At 40.9% G+C, this 25,390-nt stretch overlaps 1 protein-coding gene across 3 annotated transcripts in view; it reads left to right on the top strand.

Annotated features, from left to right (window-relative positions):
• Nucleotides 1–25,390, top strand: part of mybpc1 (myosin binding protein C1) — a 56,028-nt gene that overhangs the window by 967 nt on the left and 29,671 nt on the right. For 2 of the 3 annotated variants that reach the window (XM_061959557.1, XM_061959558.1), the window contains exons 2-9: nucleotides 3,788–3,814; nucleotides 10,752–10,793; nucleotides 15,979–16,020; nucleotides 16,381–16,491; nucleotides 17,454–17,602; nucleotides 19,291–19,408; nucleotides 19,721–19,769; nucleotides 22,433–22,489. In XM_061959557.1, coding sequence (XP_061815541.1) covers nucleotides 3,788–3,814; nucleotides 10,752–10,793; nucleotides 15,979–16,020; nucleotides 16,381–16,491; nucleotides 17,454–17,602; nucleotides 19,291–19,408; nucleotides 19,721–19,769; nucleotides 22,433–22,489 — 595 coding nt within the window. The remainder of the gene's footprint in view (nucleotides 1–3,787; nucleotides 3,815–10,751; nucleotides 10,794–15,978; nucleotides 16,021–16,380; nucleotides 16,492–17,453; nucleotides 17,603–19,290; nucleotides 19,409–19,720; nucleotides 19,770–22,432; nucleotides 22,490–25,390) is intronic. The other variant, XM_061959559.1, reaches the window with a different exon arrangement.

The raw sequence follows: 25,390 nt of genomic DNA, 5'->3' as shown, positions 1-25,390 counted from the left end.
CCTAAATCTGATCCGAGTTTGCAGTAGGATACAGTTGTTGCAGCTTTTGATTGCCATAAAACTGTCAAAGACAAGACTACGGAACGTAGGGCACTGGATTCAGTCATTATATGTCATTACAAGATTATCTACTATTGTTTTGGATTCTTTAGTTGTGAGTGGTCCAGTTTTTCCTCTCTGTGTTCATCCACTCGGATCCCCTCAGGGACAGATTCCAGCCGGCGACAACCATTGCCTCAAAATAGCTGGACAGCCCAGAGGAGAAGCAGTAAATGAGTGTAGGAAAGTATTGTTCATTCAATGAGTTTGAACAGCTGCACAAGGCTGTTGTTTGAGACGCCCCTTAGCCTCCCCACCACCTCACTCGCAGACGCTTGAAAAAGTCAGAACGAGAGATGCTGGGCTCGCTGAGTTGCCACAGTATCTCTTGGGGCCAGGATTCTTGTCCCTGGAATAGTTCAGAATGAGTGCACTTTTAATCCCCATCCCTTGTTCCCTGCCATCTCCCTCCAGCCTCCGCCCGCTGTTGGGCCAGGGACCAGAGCTGACAGGTCCCGGCTATTTAATACATCACTCAAAGGCCAGCAAGCCTTTTGACCCGCTGCCCAGGCACCTCCCTTTCTGTCCACACTCCATCCTTTGTCTTGGGTTTCGCTCCAGCAAAAGCCCATGTCTTCACCTCCTGATATCGTCACCGAGTTCCATCACTCTACGGGCTTTCTCTTGCGACTCGTGTTACACAACAGCCCCTCATAAATCTAAACGTGTCGCCTGTCGATTGTCATCGTCAGACAAAGAGATAGAAAGCCATCCAGTCATCCAATCTGACTGAATCAAAAGGGAGATGACAAGATTGTTGGTGTCTATAATTCACGCAATAAAAGGTATGCTCGGAAAATGGACTCTGGCAGCAGTTTGGCTGGCGCTGGAGCCTCGGTGAGCCCCTTTCTGTCTGCACGCCAGCAGTGGCGACAGCTGAAAATACCTGCAGCCAGCCTTGTCAGCTGCACTGGGAGACCTCAGCGGTAAAACAAAACCTTTCTGCACCCTCATTATCTAACTGGCCGTGCGACAGACAGCGGAGCCTCTTTCTGGGGTGCATGATGTGACCCGGCAGGATTGCACTCCGCTGGCCAGCAGCACATTGTTTGGAAGCGAGACAAGCGAGGTTGCGGCTAATTTTGGCACACGGAATGCTGAGAGGGAATCGGTGCAGAATGCAGGGATATCTGAAATTGGGAGAAAGTGGCTGTCAAAAGACGGCGCATTGTCAGCAGACCTGTTGGAGATGACGTTGAGGTCTGAGCGCTGGGCTGGCTGCCCACGGCTGACAGTCTCCGCATTCCTCAAGTTAGAAGAAGCGCCATTTTTGGTCCATGCTTACGATAAAGAAGTGACTGCTGAGGGCGTTCATACCATTGTAACTGCACTGGTCAGTTTGTCTTTGAAGACGTTTAGCCTCTCATTAGAGCAGGCTTCTTCCGTTCTTGCTCATAGACTTTGATTTTTCAGATCGACTCTGAACGATCTCTTCTAGTCTCAGAATAGATCTGACCAATCTAGGTCTATGAGCATGAACGGATGAAGCCTGCTCGGATGCGGGACGAAACGTCTTCTAAGACAAAGGGAACAGTCCAGTTGCGAAAAATTGAATGCCCTGAGAATACAATGACCTGATGCATTAGAATATCCATGGATAAACCAGTGGATCCAAACTAGACAAGGGTAATCAATCGCCGATGGTTCTTATCACCTTGCTGGTGGAGAGTCGGTGTCCAATGCAGTGGACATTTATGTCCTGCATAGCGCAGCAATTTTTTCCCCCCTGATATTTGCAACTGACAAATACACCAAAAACAAACGTCCACTGCAGGGGACATTGGTTCTCAGGAGGATATCGTCCATGATCAACTTTGCCTGAATTGGTGGCGTTCCCCAAAAAATTATCAAGATAACTAACTGAGAGCCGGTGTGTTCTGCAGTGGACATTCGTATTTTACACAACCTGATTATTTTTTCCGAAATGTATAACTCTGACAAAAGCCAAAAACAAACATCTAATGCAGAGGGCAGTGTTTTTTCAGAATGTTAAGTAACCGTGTTTTATGATATATCTAAACGCGTTTTTTTTGCCAAGTAATTAAGAAATGCCACTGTTATAAATAGGAGTGTCCCGCTACAACTTTTTCACTTCCGATTCTATACCAATATTGGAGCCTTGAGTATTGGCCCTTACCAATTTAGACAGGAATAATACATGACAGACTTCCCAGCAGGCACAAGACATTAAAACAACGTTGAGAACTTGTTGAATTAGGTCCTGATGTTGAGCAACTCAAACATAATGTTGCATAACATAACAATATGCTTTTTGACGACGTTGAATCAATGTTGGGTTCTGACGTTGATTTGACCATTGAATTTTGGTCATTTTCCAACCAATATTCTACAACACGAATACAACGTTACAACAACTTCAATGTTAGGTTGTGACGTTGATTTGACTTTTGCAACTTGGTAATTTCCCAACCAACAACGTGGATCCAACGTTGGACATCAATGTTGTCTCAATTTACAAATACAACTATTTTGTAACGTTGCTTCAAAGTCTGTTTTAAAGGACATGTATGCATAATCAACGTTGTATCAATGGCTTGTGTCTGATGGGTTATGCTGTCATTAGGTGGCGACAATTAGTGGCAAAATAATTGATCAAGTGAAGCTCATTACACAGTAAGTTGTATGATGCAGAAACGTTTGTTACTGGATACTTTCTAATACGCTTCTGCCTTGGATACTTTTTGTGTAAGTAATATGCAACTATGATTATTTGATACTTGTTAATAATGACAAATGTGATGGTACATACTGCGATATGTTCAATGAAGGACACTTATAACGTACATCTAACTTGCGTGCTATTGTGTGCTAAGCTGTTGTGTAGCTCCTAGCTCCTAGTAGCCTATAGCCTACCATTTTACCTTTGGTAAATGCTTGTTGCCGTACATTTAGATGTCAACTGGCTGGCCAGCTTTGCACAAGTAAACATGCTGCAGAACTGTCTGTATTGGAGCTGAGATCTCTGATTTTAGATGCAAGTTCGTATAATCTGATGCTTTTTTATTTATAAATGATAAATGGGTTGTACTTGTATAGCGCTTTTCTACCTTCAAGGTACTCAAAGCGCTTTGACACTACTTCCACATTTACCCATTCACACACACATTCACACACCGATGGAGGGAGCTGCCATGCGAGGCGCTAACCAGCACCCATCAGGAGCAAGGGTGAAGTGTCACAACGGACATGACGAGATTGGTACTAGGTGGGGATTGAACCAGGGACCCTCGGGTCGCGCACGGCCACTCTTCCACTGCGTCACGCCGTCCCTATTGTCGCTATCGGATCAATATCCAATATCAATGGATCGGGACACCCCTAGTTATAATAGGACCCTATGGCTAAATGATACGACAATAATTTGAGCAACAAAAAGCCGAATCCAGTCCACATGCAGCACGGCTCTCATTGCATGCAAGACCATCTCCCATGGTCCTGTGCTCCACTAACCCACTAGCTAACACTGTTTTGGGTTTTGAATGTTGTATCTCGATACCTTTGTGTCACGACCCTGGCAGTTGTGCTTTCATTAGTGTGGTAAGACGAGGCAGATGGCAAACAAGTGGGCCTTCGCAGTAACTCAGTGAAGGCCGCAGGGCTCGGAAATAAGTCTGTGTATTGCATCAAGAAGTGTTGTGTAACACATTTCTTGCTTTTCTTCCTTTAGATGAGACGCCAAACGGCCAGCCAGAAGGTGAGTAGCCAATTACAGATCTGGTCTTCTTACACCCTCCTACACTGAGCAGACTTTAGGGGTACAATGGCTCGGGTGGTGCCCTCCATGGTCCACCTTTTGTACACCTTAAACCAGCCTCAGGTGGTACTTTAGTTTTTAGATTGTAACTGAGGGTCAGAAATGGACCCAATTTCAGATTTTCCCCCAGGAGAGTAATTTTAGAACCTTTCCCCAAGCAGAGATCTCCAGACTTGAAGCGGGCTGCTCTTTGTAGACAATATGGACGCACTGCTGCACTTTGCAGTGACAACCACCGATCTGTCAGTGTCACTGACATTCCTCCCGCCCGCCGGCTGATCCCTCGCTGTTGTTTCAGCTGACATGCCGGGGGCCGCCCCCTGCGAGCAAAAAGAGTGGTGGGAGGGCTTTTGGCCGACGCTGGGATCTGACCTTGGAGCCACTGCGTCTTGAAGCTCAGGGAAAGAAGTTCCCCGAAAGCCACCCTAAAAATACTTCTGGGAATTCTGATGCATATTTTCATCAGTGGTTCAAATGGGGACGATTACAGATGAATTCAATCAGTCCCTGCAGGAATTTGCGATGTTGTGATTGTACCAATCCACAAACAATCCCTGCAAATTATGTGCAGCTTTGCAACTTTGTCCAATCCCCGGAATTTCCTCACACGTTTTGGTCAACCACCATCGTTTGTCGACTCAAAACTATGTTTGTTTATTGTGTAGACCAGACCTGGGCAAATTAAGGCCCGGCCGCCGCACACGGACCGTTAAACTTTTCAATCTGGCCCGCCGGACATTCCCCAAAAAATGTTTTAATCTTTAAGATGGAAACTGTAGCTGCCATTATGATGTGCAGTGATGTTTTCAAATGACCGTAAGTCTTGAACTATACAAAGTATTTCAATGGTTAGAATCTGCGCTTTTGCATGATATACTAGTTACTATGGTAATCTACGTCACAGCAGCTCAGACGAGGCACCAAGCTGTGTGGGTGGGGAGCGTTTCCACAGAGTGATTCCAGAGCGGCCAGCCTGAAATGCGGGAGTCAGGGACAGACGCGGAAGGAGATTTTTACAACAAAGTTCTAAAGCTTAGTGATATATCAGATACATCAGATTGTAGGTGTTGTTTTTTTTACCCTCCGCGTTCATATTGTTTGTTGCATTTTTGTTACGTTTCGCTTGATTGTAAAATATGTCGATCGAGAGGGGGTGTGACGTTCGTATGTAGTCAATATTCAGTGTTTTATCGTTCATAGTTAATATTGTAAATCCCAAAGTCTTTATTTTTTCATGTACATTCTGGGTGTCGCATTCAGTAAATAAAATGTAATTCCATTCCGTTTTTTAAGGCGGTCTGTCATAACATTTTTAGCATTCAATCAGACATTATTGTGAGGTTTTGGATTAGTGTTCCTAAAAATAGATGTACCGGCCCCCAGACACATTTTTTTCTCTAAATTTGGCCCCCTCGAGTCAAACTAATTGCCCAGGCCTGGTGTAGACAAAGCAGGAACAACATGTAACAATATATCAACTCGTTATTGCTCAAACGGCACAACTGTCATCCGGCCGCGTATCTCAGACCTGCTTCCTGTTCCTGTCTACGGCGCTAAGCCTTCTGGGTGATGTAGTATAAAAAACACTTACTTTCCTAGTTTACATATATTTATTTCAGATGATTTTGAAAATCATATGTGTGCTACTGGTGTGAGAATGCTGTGTACAAAAATATGGGTGTAATTTGTGTGTTCACCTGTCAGCAAGTGTTCCCAGTTGTGTGTTATTGTCTGTGTTGTTTGAGTGTGAGAGGCACCACATGTGCTTTGAAAGCTTTGCGCTCATCCAAATCCACCCACCACTCGCTGTATTTGTCACATTATGCTCAGACAGTAGCGGCGCCTCGCCCCTACCTGACATCTCCCTGGAGGTCTCTCCGCCCCCAGATGGGTAACGGTATTCCCTTCCACTTTCACGTGCACATCACACTCACGTCACCAGCTGCTTCTGAGGGTGCCGTCACTTTCTTCTTCTTTTTTTCTAAGATAAATTCACTTTGAGAGGTCTGCCGCTTCTTTAGTGTGATTGCAAACAGTTCTTACCTCGCTGACATTTGCTGCTTGTCACTGGCTCTGTCTTCTGTCTGCGGCACTGCAAAGACATTTAGACATGTTACACAGGAGCAATATAGGCGCACACTTCTAAAAAGTACACTTAAACCAAGACTGGTGTATCTTTGCCTTTGCGTGTTGCTTTTGGCAGGAGCTAATGTTATTTTACAGACTAATAAAATCAAGACTAATTAGATACCGGGATGGAACGGTTTATGAAAAACAAAACGGTTGGGAACACGTGCATGGATTTTGGAATGGCGGAGGGAATCTACCATTAAATGCGAAAAAAATATTACTTTTTTGTCCAAAAGTGGAGAGAAAGCGCACAGAGCTTGTGCTAATGCTAATATTGTTGTTGTTGTTGTTGACATGACCACCAAGGCCAACGATTGTAGCATCTTGAACATCTTCATTGCTAAGTCAATGATAGCTTGACTGTAGGGCTGTTACGATTAATCGATTAAACTGATTAGAAAAAAGCTTCAATTTATATTTCGTTGCTTCGATTAATCGTTCAATGAGTCATAAATAAAAGTAATAAAGTAAATAAAAAGTTATAAAAACTGATCAAATCCGAACTGCATAAAAGAATGTAAAAACAAGAACATGGAGGTAAAAGAAGATAAAGGGTAAATTGAAAGTAAAAGAAGGTACATAGAAAGTAAAGGTGAAAAGTTAAAAGGTCAACAGAAGGCAAAGGAAGATTTAAAAAAAAGAATTAAATAAAAGGTAAACAAAGGTAAACCAAAGTTAAATAGATGGTAAAAGAAGGTAAAGGGTAAAAAGAAGGTCAAATGTAAATTAAAGGTAAAATAAAGTAAAAAGGGTGCATAGAAGGTAAACAGAAAGTAAAATAATGTAATTAGAAGGTATATAAAAGGTAAAACAAGTCAAATAGAAGCTAAAAAAATGTAAAAGAAGGTGAAGGGTAAATAAAAGGTAAATGGAAGGTTAAATAAGGTAAATAAAAGGTAAAAAGAAGGTAAATAGAAGCTAAATATAAGGTAAATAGAAGCTAAAATAAGGTAACTAGAAGCTAAAAGAAGATAAACAACAGGTAAATGAAAGGTAAATGGATGGTAAAGAGGATGTGAAATAAGGTAAATAAAAGGTGAAGGTTGTGGCAAGTAGAACAGTTTTTTTGTTCCCTAAAACACGCATTGAGGCTATAAAGTGTGTTTTATCCGATTACTCGAACAAACAAATCAATAGAGTATTCGATTACTAAAATAGTCGATAGCTGCAGCCATACTAGACAGCTTCTTATATTGTAGTTTGTTGGAACAGTAACTGTCTGTGTGCTTTCTTTTACTTTTAAAGCATGTAAACCATTTCAAAGCATTTAATGGTACATTATTATGTTGCATTATTATATTTTGATTGAAAATACAGTTGTCCCTTCATATATTGCAACAGGAAAAAAGCCCAGGGGTCCTGTTACACATCCCCATTCCCCTCTCCACTTTGACACTAGAGCTTTAGGAGTCATTGTTAAGTTTAAGCTTACAATATATTATTTCAAGAACTACGACTGATTAGGGTTAGGATTAGGATGGGTACCATTCACATATGGTACCAATTTTTGGTACCTGAGAATCCAGGTTGCCAAAAGCAACAATACCAATTTTCAATAATTTTGTGAATAAATATTAATTGTTTTTGATATTAAAATCTATTTTTTTATTGCAACATTTAAAAACTAAGCTGATTATGATAACTGCTGTCCAGTTGTTATGTATTTATTATCACATTTCTGAGTATCATTTGCAAGCATGACTTTAAGTTGCAATTACAGTAGCAAGTGCAGGACGTTAGATGGCAGTAGCGTATAGTTTATGGTGCGTAATTTGGATTTTGTTGCGCCCTAAAAAGTGTTAATACTGCAAGTATTGTATTTATTATGCACCAGCTGTTTGATTGTACTGTGCATTGTAGCTGGAGGTATTGAAATAGCCATGTAAAATCGCTAATGCTAATCAGTAGCGTGTCAACAGCAAAGCCATTGTATACTAGCATCAAGCTAGCGCATTTTTGGAAAAGTGGAGCCTTACTTTACCTACTTTACTTAATTTCTTTGTTGGCATTGAACATTGCAACATTAGAGGTAGTTTGGCTGAGTCTGCTCTCAGCGCTGCTAGAGTGATCGCCAAGAGCCAAAGTGCAAAGAGTGGAGTTGGAAACGGCCGTGACATCATGCACAACCCAGGTACCGTAACATGGTATCGTTGGATTTTATGTGAATCAGGGCCGAGTCGGACCAGCGGGGTTTAATCGGTGCCAAAAAAAGTACCGGTTTTGGTACCCGTCCTTACAGCTGATTACCGGTAGTGCTGGATGGGGGGATGTACGGTATTCTGCTGTGTTAAAATGCACAATGTATACTGAACTGGAACGAAAACCGTGTCTCGAAACCGTAATAAGATCTGAACAGTGGATTTTGTGAACCGTTCCACCCCTACGAGACAGGCATGAGTGCTCTTTCGAAACCAGGTGAGTCGCCGAGCTCATTCGGCATTCCAGTTTCCTAGCGTCCATCTTTATGTGCACGTGTGTGTGTCACAACAAGCTTGACTTGACCACGCGCCATGGCGGCTCGCTTGAGGATTGCTTGCAAGAATGAGCGCTAAAGATCCGTTGGGCTTTCACGCATTCACACGTCGGCCCCAAGGTTGTGGCTTGGTGCTCAAGAGGCGCACGGCGGTCCGACATGACGCGTCTTGCAGCGTTCTGATAGGTGGGTCCATTTTGACAGTGAAGCCCTTGTTGCAGATGATGACTATGTTGCAGCCACTAGTACATCCCCTGCAGGTTGGTACACAAGACATCTCCTTGCCACTCCCCACATTAAGGAGAAACTCTTTGGGCTCCGAGCTGCAACTATAGAAGTTGCTCAACGGAGAAGCTAGGTATACAAATCTTGGGCCTTTAAGTGCAATATAAAGCGAGCATGGCTTCTGTTTTTCTACTTGACAGTCCCAATGGGATATAGTGTATGTCAAAGATGGACATACATGCAGTAGTAACAATGAGTGTGAGAGTGTGACACCCCACGCATCTGCTTTGATTTCACAAATAAAGGCACTGATGTTGATATTCCACATGTATGTATTCCACGGTACATATCATGGATGCTTCTTGGCTGATATTAAGTCAACTTAACTAAATATCTGACAATACAACATTCACTTACTTGGATTTGAATTGCAACACTAGATACTGTTACAACCGAATAATAACAAATCAAAGAAAATGATAATTACTAGGGATGTTGCTGATGCCGACACTAATCATCCATGAGTGATATTGGCCGATACCAACCACATGTATCAACTCGGGGTGTGAATCTTTGGGCACCTAACGATTCGATCTGATTACGATACCTGCGGTGGCGATTCGATTCAGAATCAATTGTCAATTCAACACAATTCCCGCAATGTATTATTTAGTATAATAAATGTTAGAAAAGCTCCTTCTGGTTGCATAGATATGGCCTAAAAAACACCTTTGTAAAAATGTATTCTTACTAAAAATAAATAAATATATATATTTATATTTTAATAAGAATACATTTTTAAATAGGTCTTTTAGGCTGTATGAAAAATCGCAACTAGGTGTTTTCTCAAAATTGTGCAGCCTTAGTACTTGTACTAGTACTGTATTTATTGTGTTTCTTCAAGCTGTCTTAGCAGCTAATTGGTTAAATCACCAAAAAGGATTCCCGGGCGCGGCCACCGCTGCTGCTCACTGCTCCCCTCCCCTCCCAGGGGGTGAGGGTGATGGGTCAAATGCAGAGGATAATCTCACCACACCTAGTGTGTGTGTGACAATCATTGGTACTTTAACTTTAACTTGAGCTAGTTTAGCGATTAGTATGCCTTCTTCCTGCTTGTTCTTACTCGGTGTGTATCGTGTTTAGCCTAGTCCTCCAAAGATAGTAATACTTGTAAGAAATGCAGTTTATTAAGCCGCAATGAAGGACTATATATTTAAGGGAGCGTCTTCATACGTGTATGGAGATACAGTAAACTGATAGCTGCCTTTTTTTCTTTTCTTTTTTTTATATTAATCAATCCAACAAAATAAAACACAACAATACAATAATAATACAATTTCAATTGTAAAACCAAACCCGGCGTAGCAACATTCAACAGAGCAACTGAGAGGACACACAAACATGACACAAAACAATCCAAAAGTAGTCAAACAAAAATGAATAATATCAACAACAGTATCAATATTAATAAGAATTCCAACATAGCAGTGATTACAAATCCCTCATTTACATTATCATCACAGCCATTTATTAAAAATAAAATAAAAACATTTAAAAAAATGAACATTAGTGTCACAGTGGCTTACACTTGCATCGCATCTCATAAGCTTGACAACATATTGTGTCCAATATTTTCCACAATGATAAAATAAGTCAGATTTTAGGTTAATTTAATAGTTAAAACAAATTTAAATAATGGATCGCATATTATATGACTCATTCTTATCTAAACTAAATGCTTTTTTTTCTACTGATATATTTTCCATAGCTTGAGTATACCAGTCAGTATGGGCTGGCTAGCTGCCAAAAAGAAAACAAATATCAGTCAGCGAGGATGCGCTTTTGTTATCACTTTGAAAGGAATGAATCGATACTGGCCAGTCATGTACTTTTTCTCAAAAACCTTCCGATACTGATCGGCGCATCCCTAATAATTGCATCAACTTTGTCGCTGGCGGGCCTCAGGAGTAAGTTGAAACCACCTTCTATCCCGAAGTTCCACGAGTTCTACCCTGATCATTTTCCATGATGACTGTGCTTTCTTCACAGAGGATGCCAGTTCACTCAAGAAACTGTCAGTTGAGCTGCCTAGTAAGACACCTCTGTCAAATCCTATACCAGCGTTGTTCTACCTCTGACCAAAGCGGTCGTCTTCCCTAAATCACTAAATCTAAATTTGAGCATATAGGAGACATATTGACAGATATGTTTTGATGTGTTTGGAAAACCTTTGCTACTGAGCCTTACAACAGAGACAAGTGTCCTTGCTAACAATTAATATACACTCCTTAACTTTCTACTTTCCCTTCTAGTATTTTCCTTCAAAGGGTAACTGCACTTGTTGGGGGAATTTTGCTCATCCGCCACAATCCCTATGTGAGGCAAGAACACACGTGTCTTTCCCTTTTTCTGTGCATTCTAAACAGTAAAAACACTGCTAGCAAGAACAGCTAACAATGCAGGTAACCGTGTTTTTGATTGAAATTTTTTGATTGAAACTTTTATTAATAGATTGCACAGTTCAGTACATATTCCATACAATTGACCACTAATTGGTAACACCCGAATTAATTTTTCAACTAGTTTAAGTCGGGGTCAACGTAATCAATTCATGGTACAAATATATACTATCATCATAATACAGTCATCACACCAGTTAATCATCAGAGTATATACATTGAATTATGTACATTATTTACAATCCGGGGGAGGGGGATGAGGACGGTTTGGTTGATAACAGCACTTCTGTCACGACCAGAACAGGACTCTGAACACAGATGCAGGATTTGAAGACAATATATTTATTTGGACAAGGGAAGGGGTCCAAAACAGGAGAAACAAACAGGCTATAAAAACACAACTGACCTGAGCTCTAAACTAACAAAAATATCAATAACTCAAAAACGCTCCGTCTACGGAGGGAAAAAGGGGCTATGAACAAAAAACTACTAAGTATAACAAAAGCCGCTCCAATGGAGGTGATGCTAGGAAGCTATTCTTACCTGAGAAAACTTACAAATCAAAATACTCCCATGGATCCAAAAAAGATACAAGAAACGTGGCTGTGGCTGTGGACAATGCTATGGCAAGGGAACGCTGGAGGTACGCACATGAAGTAACGAGACACTCTGGCACAAGACAAGAGGAGGACGAGACATTTATACACATGAGGGAGTGTGACACAGGTGGGAACAATCAGGCAATCAGGAGAGACATCAGACCAGTGAAACAGGAGGAAGGGCAAGTGACCTGAAACGAGAGGGAGAGTTAATCTTTCAAAATAAAACAGGAAATGGCAAGACAACATGACAACAGACGAAACCCAGACAAGACATCACCCAGGTGTGACAACTTCAGTCATCTACAATTGCATCATCAGAGAAATGGACATTGAAACAGTGTAGGTCTGACTTGGTAGGATATGTACAGCGAGCAGAGAGCATAGTGAGTTCAGATAGCATAAGAACAAGTATATACATTAGAAATACATTTGATTATTTACATTTGGTTATTTACAATCCGCATTGCCGGCAGTAAGTCGGACACGTTTCCAGTGAGGGTTGGACTCCGCCAAGGCTGCCCTTTGTCACCGATTCTGTTCATAACTTTTATGGACAGAATTTCTAGGCGCAGTCAAGGCGTTGAGGGGATCCGGTTTGGTGGCTGCAGGATTAGGTCTCTGCTTTTTGCAGATGATGTGGTCTTGTTGGCTTCATCTGGCCAGGATCTTCAGCTCTCACTGGATCGGTTCGCAGCCGAGTGTGAAGCAACTGGGATGAGAATCAGCACCTCCAAGTCCGAGTCCATGGTTCTCGCTGGGAAAAGGGTGGAGTGCCATCTCCGGGTTGGGGAGGAGATCTTGCCCCAAGTGGAGGAGTTCAAGTACCTCGGAGTCTTGTTCACGAGTGAGGGAAGAGTGGATCGTGAGATCGACAGGCGGATCGGTGCGGCGTCTTCAGTAATGCGGACGCTGTATCGATCCGTTGTGGTGAAGAAGGAGCTGAGCCGGAAGGCAAAGCTCTCGATTTACCGGTCGATCTACGTTCCCATCCTCACCTATGGTCATGAGCTTTGGGTTATGACCGAAAGGACAAGATCACGGGTACAAGCGGCCGAAATGAGTTTCCTCCGCCGGGTGGCGGGGCTCTCCCTTAGAGATAGGGTGAGAAGCTCTGCCATCCGGGGGGAGCTCAAAGTAAAGCCGCTGCTCCTCCACATCGAGAGGAGCCAGATGAGGTGGTTCGGGCATCTGGTCAGGATGCCACCCGAACGCCTCCCTAGGGAGGTGTTTAGGGCACGTCCGACCGGTAGGAGGCCACGGGGAAGACCCAGGACACGTTGGGAAGACTATGTCTCCCGGCTGGCCTGGGAACGCCTCGGGGTCCCACAGGAAGAGCTGGACGAAGTGGCTGGGGAGAGGGAAGTCTGGGCTTCCCTGCTTAGGCTGCTGCCCCCGCGACCCGACCTCGGATAAGCGGAAGAAGATGGATGGATGGATGGATGGATATTTACAATCAATCCGGGGAGGTGGGATGTGGAAAGGGGAGGGTGTTAGTCAAGGGCCGAAGTTGCCTGGAGGTGTTGTTTTAGTGCGGTTGTGAAGGAGGATAGAGATGCACTTTCTTTTACACCTGTTGGGAGTGTTGCTCTGGTCTGCCTATAAAGCCCTCGAAAAGCGTTTTATATAAGGTTTATCAGAGTACGCATGTAATGTAATGTAAAATTTTGGTCATGTTGAACATTACTGAAAATAATTTCCAGGAATGTCCACAACCATACCATGAATTGATTAAACAAGTTGAAAAACTTTTTCGGGTGTTACCATTTTGTGGTCAATAGTACGGAATATGTACTGTACTGTGCAATCTACTAATAAAGTCTCAACAACATAGAGAGGACTTTCCGTTCACGAGAGCCCCGGGGCTTTATCATGTGGCACTATTACGAAACATTTATAAAAGGAAGATAATACAATGACTTACAATGTCACTGGGTTGCCGACTGATGGGATGGTTGTATATTTCAGCACTTGCACGCTCTCTTTTAGCTGCTAAATTCAAAATAATCCTCGCTCCTCGGGAGCCAAAAACCTGTTCAGTGGCCTAGTGGTTAGAGTGTCCGCCCTGAGATTGGTAGGTTGTGAGTTCAAAACCCGGCCGAGCCATACCAAAGACTATAAAAATGGGACCCATTACCTCCCTGCTTGGCACTCAGCATCAAGGGTTGGAATTGGGAGTTAAATCACCAAAAATGATTCCCGGGCGTGGCACCGCTGCTGTTCACTGTTCCCCTCACCTCCCAGGGGGTGAACAAGGGTGATGGGTCAAATGCAGAGAATAATTTCATCACACCTAGTGTGTGTGTGACTATCGTTGGTACTTTTAACTTATAATGTATCAAGTTGGTAGCATGTGGAATTTCAAAGTTGACCAAATTCCCGACTTGGTGCCACGACCTACAGGTGAGATGCATGATTTATAACCAAGCATTAAATTTTCCTAAATCAAAGGCAATATAGCAGAAGCAGAAGAAGCTCAAACTTCTTCTTCTTTGTTTTATGGTAGGTTGGAACCAGCGTTATTAGCAGCTCAAGCTAGCTCGTAGCTGGGTGCTCGCTAGCATTGTTGGGCAAGCTACTTGGAAAATGTGGTAAGCTAAGTTACAAGTTATTCTACAATACATTTATCTTCAAGTCTACACACACACAGTTTATATTCTCCTGGCAAAGAAAACTTACCAGCGAATGCTAACGCTATGTTTGCTTTCTGAGTGACTTGTAACAGCTAGCTTAGCTGGCGATTGTTGTGTAAACTTGGGAAAACACTTGAATGTGTGTACTCAAATTTGTGTTAAACGTCGACAGGAGATTCTTTTTGAAAGGGATATTTACTCCGTGTCATTGTATCCAGCTGTGCCATGCCGCTTTCTGAAAGACGTGCACTGCAAATTATTTGCCACTTGCCAAGATTTAACATTTTATTTATAGACATTTCCCTAGTTTTAAAAATATTTACTTATTTTAGGTAATCATAATCATAATTTAGCATGAATAATTGTCTCTTAATATAATATAATTATTATAATATAATATAATTAATATAATTTGTCTATTCTGGTTTAAAAAAAATTACAATTGAGAAAAAAACTATTCAAGTAAGATATTTTGGCTTTCCCCACATAAAAAAATCTGGAAAAATTTGCAACATCCCAAGGAAGCTTAATTTAGTTTAGTTTCAGTTTATTTCGAACATGCATACGATACAATGTAATGCATCAGACATATCCAGTTGTTTCATTACAGCACGTCCGAAAAGGAGTAGGAAGAAGCAGAGCTTATTTAACACTACCCCTTTTCATACCATAGCAATTTTACCCAACTTCACTGTTCTCTTTAACAGAACAGTGAACAAATAAATAATATACCATAGTAAGCAAACAAATATTAAATACATAAATAATCTTTGTCTCAATAATAAAAAAAAAGAAATAAAAAGGGTTCAAGATGTTCATTATGATTCTTGTTCTGTGTACTTTGTGAACACTTGTAGTTTGAACAGTCTCTTAAACTGAATCATATTGACGCTTTGTTTGAGTTCTTTTGTTAATTAATTCCATAATTTAATTCCACATACTGATATACTAAAGGTTTTAAGTGTTGTAGAGCATACACATGTTTTAAATTAAATTTTCTTCTAAGGTTATATTTCTCCTAATTTTGTTGAGAAGAATTGTTGTACATTCTTGGGTAGCAGGTTATAGTTTGCTATTTTAGCTGTTTGCGAATGCACCAAATTGTTGAATTTCAATTGTGATTCAATAAATATAGGGTTTGTATGTTCTCTATATCCAACATTATGTATTATTCTAATTGATCTTTTTAAGAACTGCAAGTTGGATAATGCTTGTTTTCCAAATAAAATACTTATTTCTAGCTTAAAAGTCAATTTCTAGATATACACAACTTAATTTATGAAGTCTTATCAAGTAAAATTGACTAACAGCATAGACAGATAATATCACTCCTTTTTTGCATTTTTTTCCCTAAATTCCAGTCTTTTTATCCCAGCTCTATTTTGCAGTGTGTATAATCGTCTCACATAAGGATTGTGGGCAAAATTCCCAACACAGTGCAGTTTTCCCTCGAGGTGCAGATACTGTCCAAACTCTCTAAAAACTAATCGCTTGTCTTCGTTTGCGTTGGCGTGTGCTTGCTCCAGCGGACTTTACAGTACTATTTTCGCCAATATGCTGTAAATCTTTCTTTGTCTTTATTTAGATGATAGCGTCTCCATTACAGCCTTCGAGAGGAAAGACTCAGGTAATTGAGCGGGAGAAACAGCACCTAGAGTATTTTTTTTGGAATACGTAGGGTGTATATCAGTCATGTAAAGAGGAACACATATCTTCCTTTATCCCTGTTGGACGTCACGTAAAGTAAGTTTTTACTCCTTTTTGTTTCCTCATGCTTTCAATGTTGCAAAGAGCTTCAACTGCTGCTGATAAAAGTGAGCAAATGTGTCCAGGTGTGTGTCTTCATGTGGCTAGACTAAACAGTACAAAAGGCGGGTGTTCGTAATGTTGTTTAGCCCAAACCATCATGTCTTTTTTCCACGCCCTATACAAAAAAAAAAGTCTAGCATTGTACTGTTTCATATATGTGTTTTTCCTCGACGACCAGTGTGGTCTTTGGGAGAGTCCCAGGCCCCGGAGGAACTGGACAAGCCCATTGACAACCCGCCGCAGTCCACCCTGCTCATGGAGATGCCCAAAAGTGGCACAGTGGTCGTCGGTAAGCAAAGAGACCTCAGTAGAACCATGCAGACCAGCCGAGGGTTCTTCAAGAACAAACACTGGCTAGTTGTCAACTCACACTCTAACCAATGTATCGCAAGGAATTCTGGGAACACTAAGGGTATCCTGATACAACCTTTTCACTTACGATATCGATATTGCAGCCTTGACTATTGGCCGATACGGATATCGATCAGCACGACAGGGTGGAACGTTAGAAAAAGATGATGTGTGCTCGATAGAAGTGCTTGAGAGGAGTCTCAAATAGATAGATAGATAGATAGATAGATAGATAGATAGATAGATGGATAGTACTTTATTGATTCCTTCAGGAAAATTAAAACTAAAACGGAGAGTATACTACTTAGTTGTTATGTCTGGTTTTCTTACACTTCTGAGTCTCATTCATTTCAGTCTGTCCAAGGTGTGTGCTGTACTCAGGAAGTAGTCTTTGCCATTAAGTTGAATATGCCAGTAGAGTCCTACAAAGTGTTTATACTGTAAGTATGGTACTTATCACGCATCATCTGTTTGATTGTAACGTTTATCTTAGTTGTAGTTTTCATTAACAAATTTGAAGGTGTTGAAATTGCAATGTACAATTTTTAATGCTAACGTGTATAGCATTTGTTTTAAAGCATTTCTTCTATTTTTGAATGTCACAGTGAAGATATGTTGTATCTTATGTAAGTTACATTGACTTACTTTATATCTGTGTGTTCAATTTAACAGTGTTTTGAAGTAAAGGCTCTCAAATGACACAACCTGTTATCTGTCTGTTAAGCTAGCGAGATAACACGTTAGCGGCAGCAAGGCACACTGCTTGTATCGGAGTTCTTATATCGGACGTTTTGGATGTAGGTCGATATAATCCGATTATCAGGACACCCCCCTAATTAATACCAAACAATGTGCTAAGACAGTCTGTATTAAGAAAGTTGTTTCTGCTCTGCGACAAAGGTGGGGACATCACTTTTGTTGCCAAGGTGGAGGCTAAAGATCTTCTCCGCAAACCCACTATCAAGTGGTTTAAGGGGAAATGGATGGACCTGGCCAGCAAGACGGGGAAGCACTTGCAGCTCAAAGAGACCTTTGACCGCGTCACCAAGGTACCAAGACTCATCCTCAAGAGCATAGGCGCCGATCCCGTAGGTGCTTCGGGGCCCGAGCACCAACGGACAATGCCGAGCACCCACGTGGGATTGATGGCAAATTATTTCTCACCACCAAGCAAAAACCGCGCATGCTCAGAAAAGTAGCGTCCGATTTACCGCCCGTCCGAGCACCCACTGGCAGAAATGTAGATCGGCGCCTATGCTCAAGAGTAACAACCGTCAAATAAAAACAGTTCTATAAACACTATGGGCCTGATCTACTAAAGGTTTGCATTTACTAAAACGCATGCAAAACTGACAGTGCAAACAAGCTACTAAGCTTGTGCACTGAGAATTGTGTGACTTAAAAATGATCAAAATAGAGAGTATGTCTTCATTTGTATGGAAAATATATACGAATTATCAGAATACCCACAATACTGGGAGGAGGAGACGCAAATATAATCATTTGGCAGTCACAATATGATTTATCAAGACTATAACCAAAATATTTAACACGTTATGAATGTACATGCAAATTGGCGCAGTTACGCGTTACAATGGAGAGAGAATCCTTTGTCCGTGTAGGTGTAAAGATATTCAAAAATAAAAAATATTAGACATATTGTCTATTCCTATTAAAACAAATTAAATTGGTTCGTTGTGGTGTCTGCTGCCATTTTTGTAACAGCGTTTATTTTTTTCATATGAGATACAGTGTATTAACAATATACCAGAGCAGAAACCTCCTATGGTATATCACTCTGGAAAGAAAAAAAATACAGTATGCATTTGGTTCTAGCTGGGGAGAGGGAAGTCTGGGCTTCTCTGCTTAGGCTGCTGCCCCCGCGACCTGACTTCGGATAAGTGGAAAAAGATGAATGAATGGATGGATGGCATTTCATTCCAGACACACTATTACAACATCCCGGCGCTTTTCAGAGTGCATCTTTGGCGTGTTAACAATAGGTTCTGTTGTCTACATCTCACTCCAATATAGCCCAGGAAAAGTTGGTACAAATTATATTCATCCACTGTAAAAAAAGTAAATAGATTTGACAGTAAAAAAAAAAAATAGCAGGTCACTTGCAAGAATTTTACCGTAAAAACAAAAGTGGTACTGTACTGTTTTTTACATTAATGCACTGTAAAAACAACAACCATATATTTTATATTTTACGGTAAAAACTAGCAGTAGCTTTTTTCCATTTACAGTAATTTTACGGTAAAATTCTGGCAATTAGGCTGCCAGCTTTTTACTTTTTTTTTTTTTTTTTACAGTGTGTGCTGCATTTTCCACGACACAAACACTACAGGTGTGCTGCAATGGGTGTGCAGAATAGGAGTGTCTCCATGGTGACAGCCCGTAGTAAACGCAAAATCCTCATTGAAATAGTGCGATTGGCAGCACTTTTGAACTTATTATCAATTGCTCACGCAGTTTTAGTAGATCACTTGCAACACACCCACTAATAGTATACGCAGTGTTAAAGTTTTTACATGCTTTTTAGCGCATGGTATTTGGGATCTTAGTAGATCAGGCCCTACTGTGCAGTATATGCGGTTGTAGCAGCAAATCAAATCGAGCAATAGTGGCATTAAAATACCAAAATGAGGCCACAAACTGCATGATGTTTAGGGCCACAAAAAGCCTTGAGGTGTAGTGTGGCGCCAGGACTGAAACATAACACACTTCCTCACAGATGCACACTTTTGAGATGCAAATCATCAAGGCCAAAGACAATTATGCGGGCAATTACAGATGCGAGGTGACCTACAAGGACAAGTTTGACAGCTGCTCCTTCGACCTGGAAGTGAAAGGTTTGTCAAAACAGGAAGTCTGTCTTGCACAACGGTCAGCGCATGAATTGGTTGTTGAATTCTTTTCATGAATGGGAATTGAAAAAAAATGTGAACTTCATTTTGAACTTGAAAACTACACTGACCGGAGTACTCCAAGTTCTTGTTTGATACAGTCAAGAATTTTGACAATACAGTTACATCCCTACTATAAACCAATCATTTTTTTGTTGTTGTTGTTTTTCATTTCCCGTTCATGAAAACAAACTTCAACGACCGAAAGATACACCAAAACGCGGACCGTGCAAATGAATGTTTGTTGCTCTCTTCCAGAGGCCGGACCGTCACAGAGTATTGATATCAGATCAGCTTTCAAAAGGAGGTAACGAAAGAATAACACATCAAGTAGAGAGAGAGCATCAGAAAATATAGCATACAATATTCTGTATGTCTATGAATCTTCTCATTCATCCAGATCATTGTATTCTCGGGGCATTCAATCGCTTACACCTGGACTGTTCAGTTGGTCATAGAACACGTTTTGCCTCTCATCTGAGCAAGTTTCATTAATTCATGCTCATAGGCCTTGTTCACACTGCAGGTCAATTCAGACTTTTTTTTTACCCATATGTGACCTGTATCACATTTTTTCATGTCAATTTGAACAGTGCAATTCCGATTTTTTTTTTTATCCGACCCAGGCCTCTTTCATTTGTGGATATAAATGAAATATGTAGCCAAACGATCGAGTCGTGTTCATCCGACCAATGTGTCATCAAATAGCAATACGCATCATAATTCTTCGCCAAAATAAATAGTTGACAAATGACCAGAAAACCGGGAAAAAAAACTGTTTTAGGAACTCATGTCAATGCTCCGCCAGTCCTGTCTCCGACTCCTCGCCAACATTGGAGCAGATGTCAAAGCAAATGTCCAACAAACTGCGAGAGCCAAAATACTTGCACTTCGCACTTTTCAATCTTCTATGCACAATAATTCGGTTCAGAAAATGTTGACTTTGATTGCACAAAATCATTGAAATTGCCAGACAGGCCTGAGACCTTCTAGAATTGCAGCCATATTTACTTGCAGAAACACTATAGCACGGGTGATGTCATGACGTCATGTCTGCATGCAGGTCAGATTGCGTTCACATTAGACATCGCATTTTTTGTTATGTGAACAACTACATAATAAGATTGGATTTGGCCAAAAACATTTAAATTGTACATCTGACCCTGCAATGTGAAAGGAGCCTATGTCACATTGCGCTTCATTGTTTGATCCAGTCTGACCAATTTATGTCACACTGCGCTATGTTCACACTGCAGGTCAACTTCAATTTTTTTGCCAATATTTGACATGTATCTGATTTTTTTTTTAGCAGTGCGAACAGCACCATTCCAAATTTCCGAAATCTGCCCCAGGCCTCTTTTGTATGAGGATATAAAATGGATATGTATCCAATGTGACTGCGGTTTGAACGAGGCATTCATCAGATGTATATGTCATCAAAAACCAATACATCTCACAATTCTTTGCCAAAACAGAAGGTCGCAAAAACAAATAGTGAACAAATGAGCAGAAAAAAGACGAAAAGAGGTTGTTTTAGAACTCACGTTGATGTTCCACCACTTCTGGCTCCAATTGCTTGCCCTCACACTCCTCATGTCCACAAACTGCGAGAGCCCAAATCCTCCTCCTTCTTGATCTCCTACGCCAGGGGTGTCAAACTCCTTTTAGCTCAGGGGCCGTATGGAGCAAAACCTGTGCACACGTGGGCCGCACTATTAAAATCATGGCATTAAAACAAAAAAATAAAGACAACCTCAGATTGTTTTCTTTGTCTTACTTTGGCCCAAAATAGAACAAACATTCTGAAAATATTACAATAACAATATAGAAAAAGACACCGGCAGCAGTAAAGTTTATATCCATGAAGGAAAGAAGAAAGTGAATGAATGTTTATAACTGAATACATTTACATATGTATAAACATTTGTTTTCTTTTGTATTCTTTTTTTTAATGAATTAAGCAACGTTTATAACAACCTTTTTCCAAAACACAATATAGAACGTGAGATATAACAGGATTATGCATACATTTATCATTTCTTTTTAAAACGGTTACAAAAAAGTGGGACCCCAAAAATTTACTGCGGGAGCCTATTTTTATGACTTGAAAATTCCTAGCACCAACACTGATGGAGTATTGGTGTGTGAAAACAGCAGCAGGTGGCTGTGGCCTGCGAGCCGCTTCTAATACTAGTCAAATATCATCCCGGGGGCCATGTAGATAATTAATTCTATTGCCTAGACTATGACACATAGGTCCTACGCCAATAAGTTTGGTTGAGAAAATTCCTTGAAATTTCCACAAATGCGCCACGACTAAAACCTACTACAATTAGAGCCCTGTTTACTTAAACGGGTCAGCTCACGGACGCATTACGTTCACATTAGTAGACATACATAGAAATTGCAAGTTTTTAGCAATGTGAACGACTACATCAAAAAATCGGACTTAACAAAAAATCGGAATTGGGCGTCAGATCGAGTCCGACCAACCCAAAGTCTGTGAGCATGAACTGATGAAGCTTGCTCAGACGAGAGGCGAAAGGTCTTCCAAGACAAACTGAACAATCCATTTGCGGTTGATCAAATGCCTCAAAAAGTATATTCTGTATGCAAAACAGAAAGCAACTGACCTATAATTGACACCAGATGTATCATCCAACATATTAAAACACCCTCAAACAATGTGTTTGGAAAGCAATGCAAAGCATCCCAGTTTCGTTGCGCCATCGCAGTGTTGACGCAATATGACCTGGGACGCGGCGACGAATGTCTTACACAAAGACGCCTTGTTTCTGGACTTTTACCTGAAAATCACAGATTGTCTTTTGTGTAAGCACCAATCACTTGTTAGCCCTGAGCTAATACACTGATTGACGTTTGCTTTGTGTTGCTCGTGTAAGCATTGTTTTCCAGTGACTGTTGTATCTTTTGATGAAATCCTTATTAATCTCTCCTTGTTAACAACAGCAGTGAAGGCCAAGAAGATGCAGGGGAGCTTGACTTTAGTGCTCTACTTAAACATAGGTGAGACTCAGTGGATGTTGCCCCTTCCACTAATCATTCAGTGCTTTTTTTTTTTTTTTAAATCATTTGTGGATGTGCATCCTGTCGCTTCCTTTCGAATCATTTAAGAAGGCCATATGATGCCAGTGTACAAACTGCTTCCTGCCCAAAGTGACTTCTTGAGTTTAAGCTAAGCCAAAAGCTTGATAAACGATCCATTTATTTTGGGCTTGTCTCTTCTTCTCCCCTACATATTCAGAAATCAAAGGTTAGTAGAAAGAAAACCATAAGTAGTAAAACTATTAGACCTTACTGCGGGTGAGTACTGTAATCCTGTAGAGTCCCCAGCATGACTTGGAGCTCCGAGTTAGACAAACGAGAGTGTTGGCCTACTGTAGTTCGGTAACACTTCATTTGAAAGCAGCATTCCGATCGGCTCCCCCTGCAGTCTGCAATGATGGAAACGGTCCTTCGCTGTTTTGGATCATTAATGACGCATAAGGGAGCCACAGGGAAATGATGCGGTAAAATAGTGTTACCGCTACATTTTATTTCTAGTGAGAAATATAAGGCAAACATAGCCATGTTTATTTCAGCCTTCCTTGTAATTGCCTGAAAATAAACGGATGGGAAAAAAAACCAAGAAAAGAATGAAATACTACTTGTTTGCGCTTTGTACTTTCAGACATTTGCAAAAATGTCCTTGAAAGAACTGACTGAATGTTGTAATGAACACGCGTATGCGTGTTTGCTAACCTGGATCTCACTAACATAACCATTTAACAGACAACTTAATAGTCTAACACTGTCCAAGCATCTTATCAATGGAATGAGAATCAAACAAAGGGATGGGCCAAAAGGAATAATCTCACTAACCTAAAGCATAACCTCTAGTGATTCTCAAACTGTGTGAAATGCAGGCTCCATCAAGTGGTGCGCCAAAGAATCACTTAAATAAATATTCAAACACAGTGTTACTCTTTAAACTCTGCGCAATGTTACAGTGGCCAAAAATATTAATTTAACTGGTTAAATAAAACCTCTGCCTTGTTTTTAATGAATACTTAGGCCTACTGCGCTACTGTATTTTAATGTTGGTCATTTTGGTGGTACTTGGAGAGCCAAGTGTTTTCTGAGGTGGTACTTGGTGAAAAAAATTGAGAACCACTGCTCTAGGAGGTTGCGACTTGTCCAGGGTGTACCCCGCCTTCCGCCCGAATGCAGCTGGGATAGAATCCAGCACCCCCCGTGACCCCGAGAGGGACAAGCGGTAGAAAATAGATGGACGGATGCTCTAGGACAGGGGTCGGCAACCCAAAATGTTGAAAGAGCCTTATTGGACCAAAATACAAAAACAAATCTGTCTAGAGCCGCAAAAAATTAAAAGCCATATTACATACAGATAGTGTGTCATGAGATATAAATTGAATTAATATGACTTAAAGGAAACTAAATGAGCTCAAATATAGCTACAAATGAGGCATAATTATGGAATATGTACATATAGCTAGCCTAAATAGCATGTTAGCATCGATTAGCTCGCAGTCATGCACTGACCAAATATGTCTGATTAGCACTCCACACAAGTCAATAACATCAACAAAACTCACCTTTGTGGATTCATGCACAACATTAAAAGTTTGGTGGACAACATGAGACAGAAAAATAAGTGGCATAAAACACGTCCTAGAAAGTCGCAGAAAGATATACATGTAAACAAACTAAGGTGAGTTCAAGGACTGCCAAAATTAGTAGGACAAAACGGCGCTAGCCAAATACTCGAATCAATGAAGCATGTTTAATATAAACAGTGTGCTTTGTAACAATTAGGGAGGTTTGTGTCATGTTTGGACTCCTACAGAAACCATATTAAAACAAAAATAGATTTTTTTCCCCCTCATCTTTTTCCATTTTTCATACATTTTTTGAAAAAGCTCCAGAGAGCCACTAGGGCGGCGCTAAAGAGCCGCATGCGGCTCTAGAGCCGCGGGTTCCGGGTTGCCGACCCCTGCTCTAGGAGAACCAGAAATTTTGGTTGCTCGAAGAATGACAGCACCAACATGATCCAACCAGGTAAAGGTTAGCTAAGGTAAGGTTAGGTCGTACTTGAGAAATGACAAGGTGAATCTTTTGAACAGCTCTTTTAAGTGAACGATGAGAAGCGTTTTGCAGTTGTGAGCCGTTCATTGGCAAGCCACTTTATATACCGATTGCCCATGTGCATAGCACAAAATAAACGTCGTCAGCATTCGGATTCCCCTTTCCGGTTAATTGTTCTGCTGTAGATTTGTAAAGTAGGTCAGGTGCACAAACACACACACCAGGTAAAGTAGTACACACACAAAGCACACCTAAGAAGAATCCTGATAAACCTCGTGAACCTTATTAGAAAATCGTATTCATCTTGTAAAGGATGAATGAAGACATCTGTTTTGTTTAATTTTACTGCCGTGTCACAAGAGCCGTTTGGAAAAAATTAATGTACAAAATCTTTCCATGTAGATATCTCATTTCATAGTGTACTGGTATATATATGCGACGAGATAAATCCGGTGCGGCTAACATATGAAAAATATTTTTTCCTTCTAAAACTTTGTGGGTGCGGCTTATGTACTGGTGCGACTTATAGTCTGGGAAATACGCTATGTTTTATATGCACATAGACATTTAGGGTTCTGAATTATTTATTTATTTTTATCTAAATTGAGATTGTTATTGCGATAAGGTAGCGACTTGTCCAGGTTGTACCAAGCCTTCCGCCCATGTGCAGCTGAGATAGGCTCCAGCACTCCCCGCGACCCCGAAAGGGACAAGCGGTAGAAAATGGATGGATATATAACGATTCTAAATTGATTCAAGCTTTTTGAAAATACATTCTTTTAGGCCATTTCAGCAGCGTCAACAGCCAATAGGAGCTGGCAA

Source organism: Nerophis lumbriciformis, linkage group LG05, assembly GCF_033978685.3.
Source record: "Nerophis lumbriciformis linkage group LG05, RoL_Nlum_v2.1, whole genome shotgun sequence".
In the NCBI taxonomy this organism is placed as follows: Eukaryota; Metazoa; Chordata; class Actinopteri; order Syngnathiformes; family Syngnathidae; genus Nerophis; species Nerophis lumbriciformis.
The sequence above is the reverse complement of the archived record's forward strand: the minus strand, read 5'-3'. Positions and strand labels throughout refer to the sequence as shown.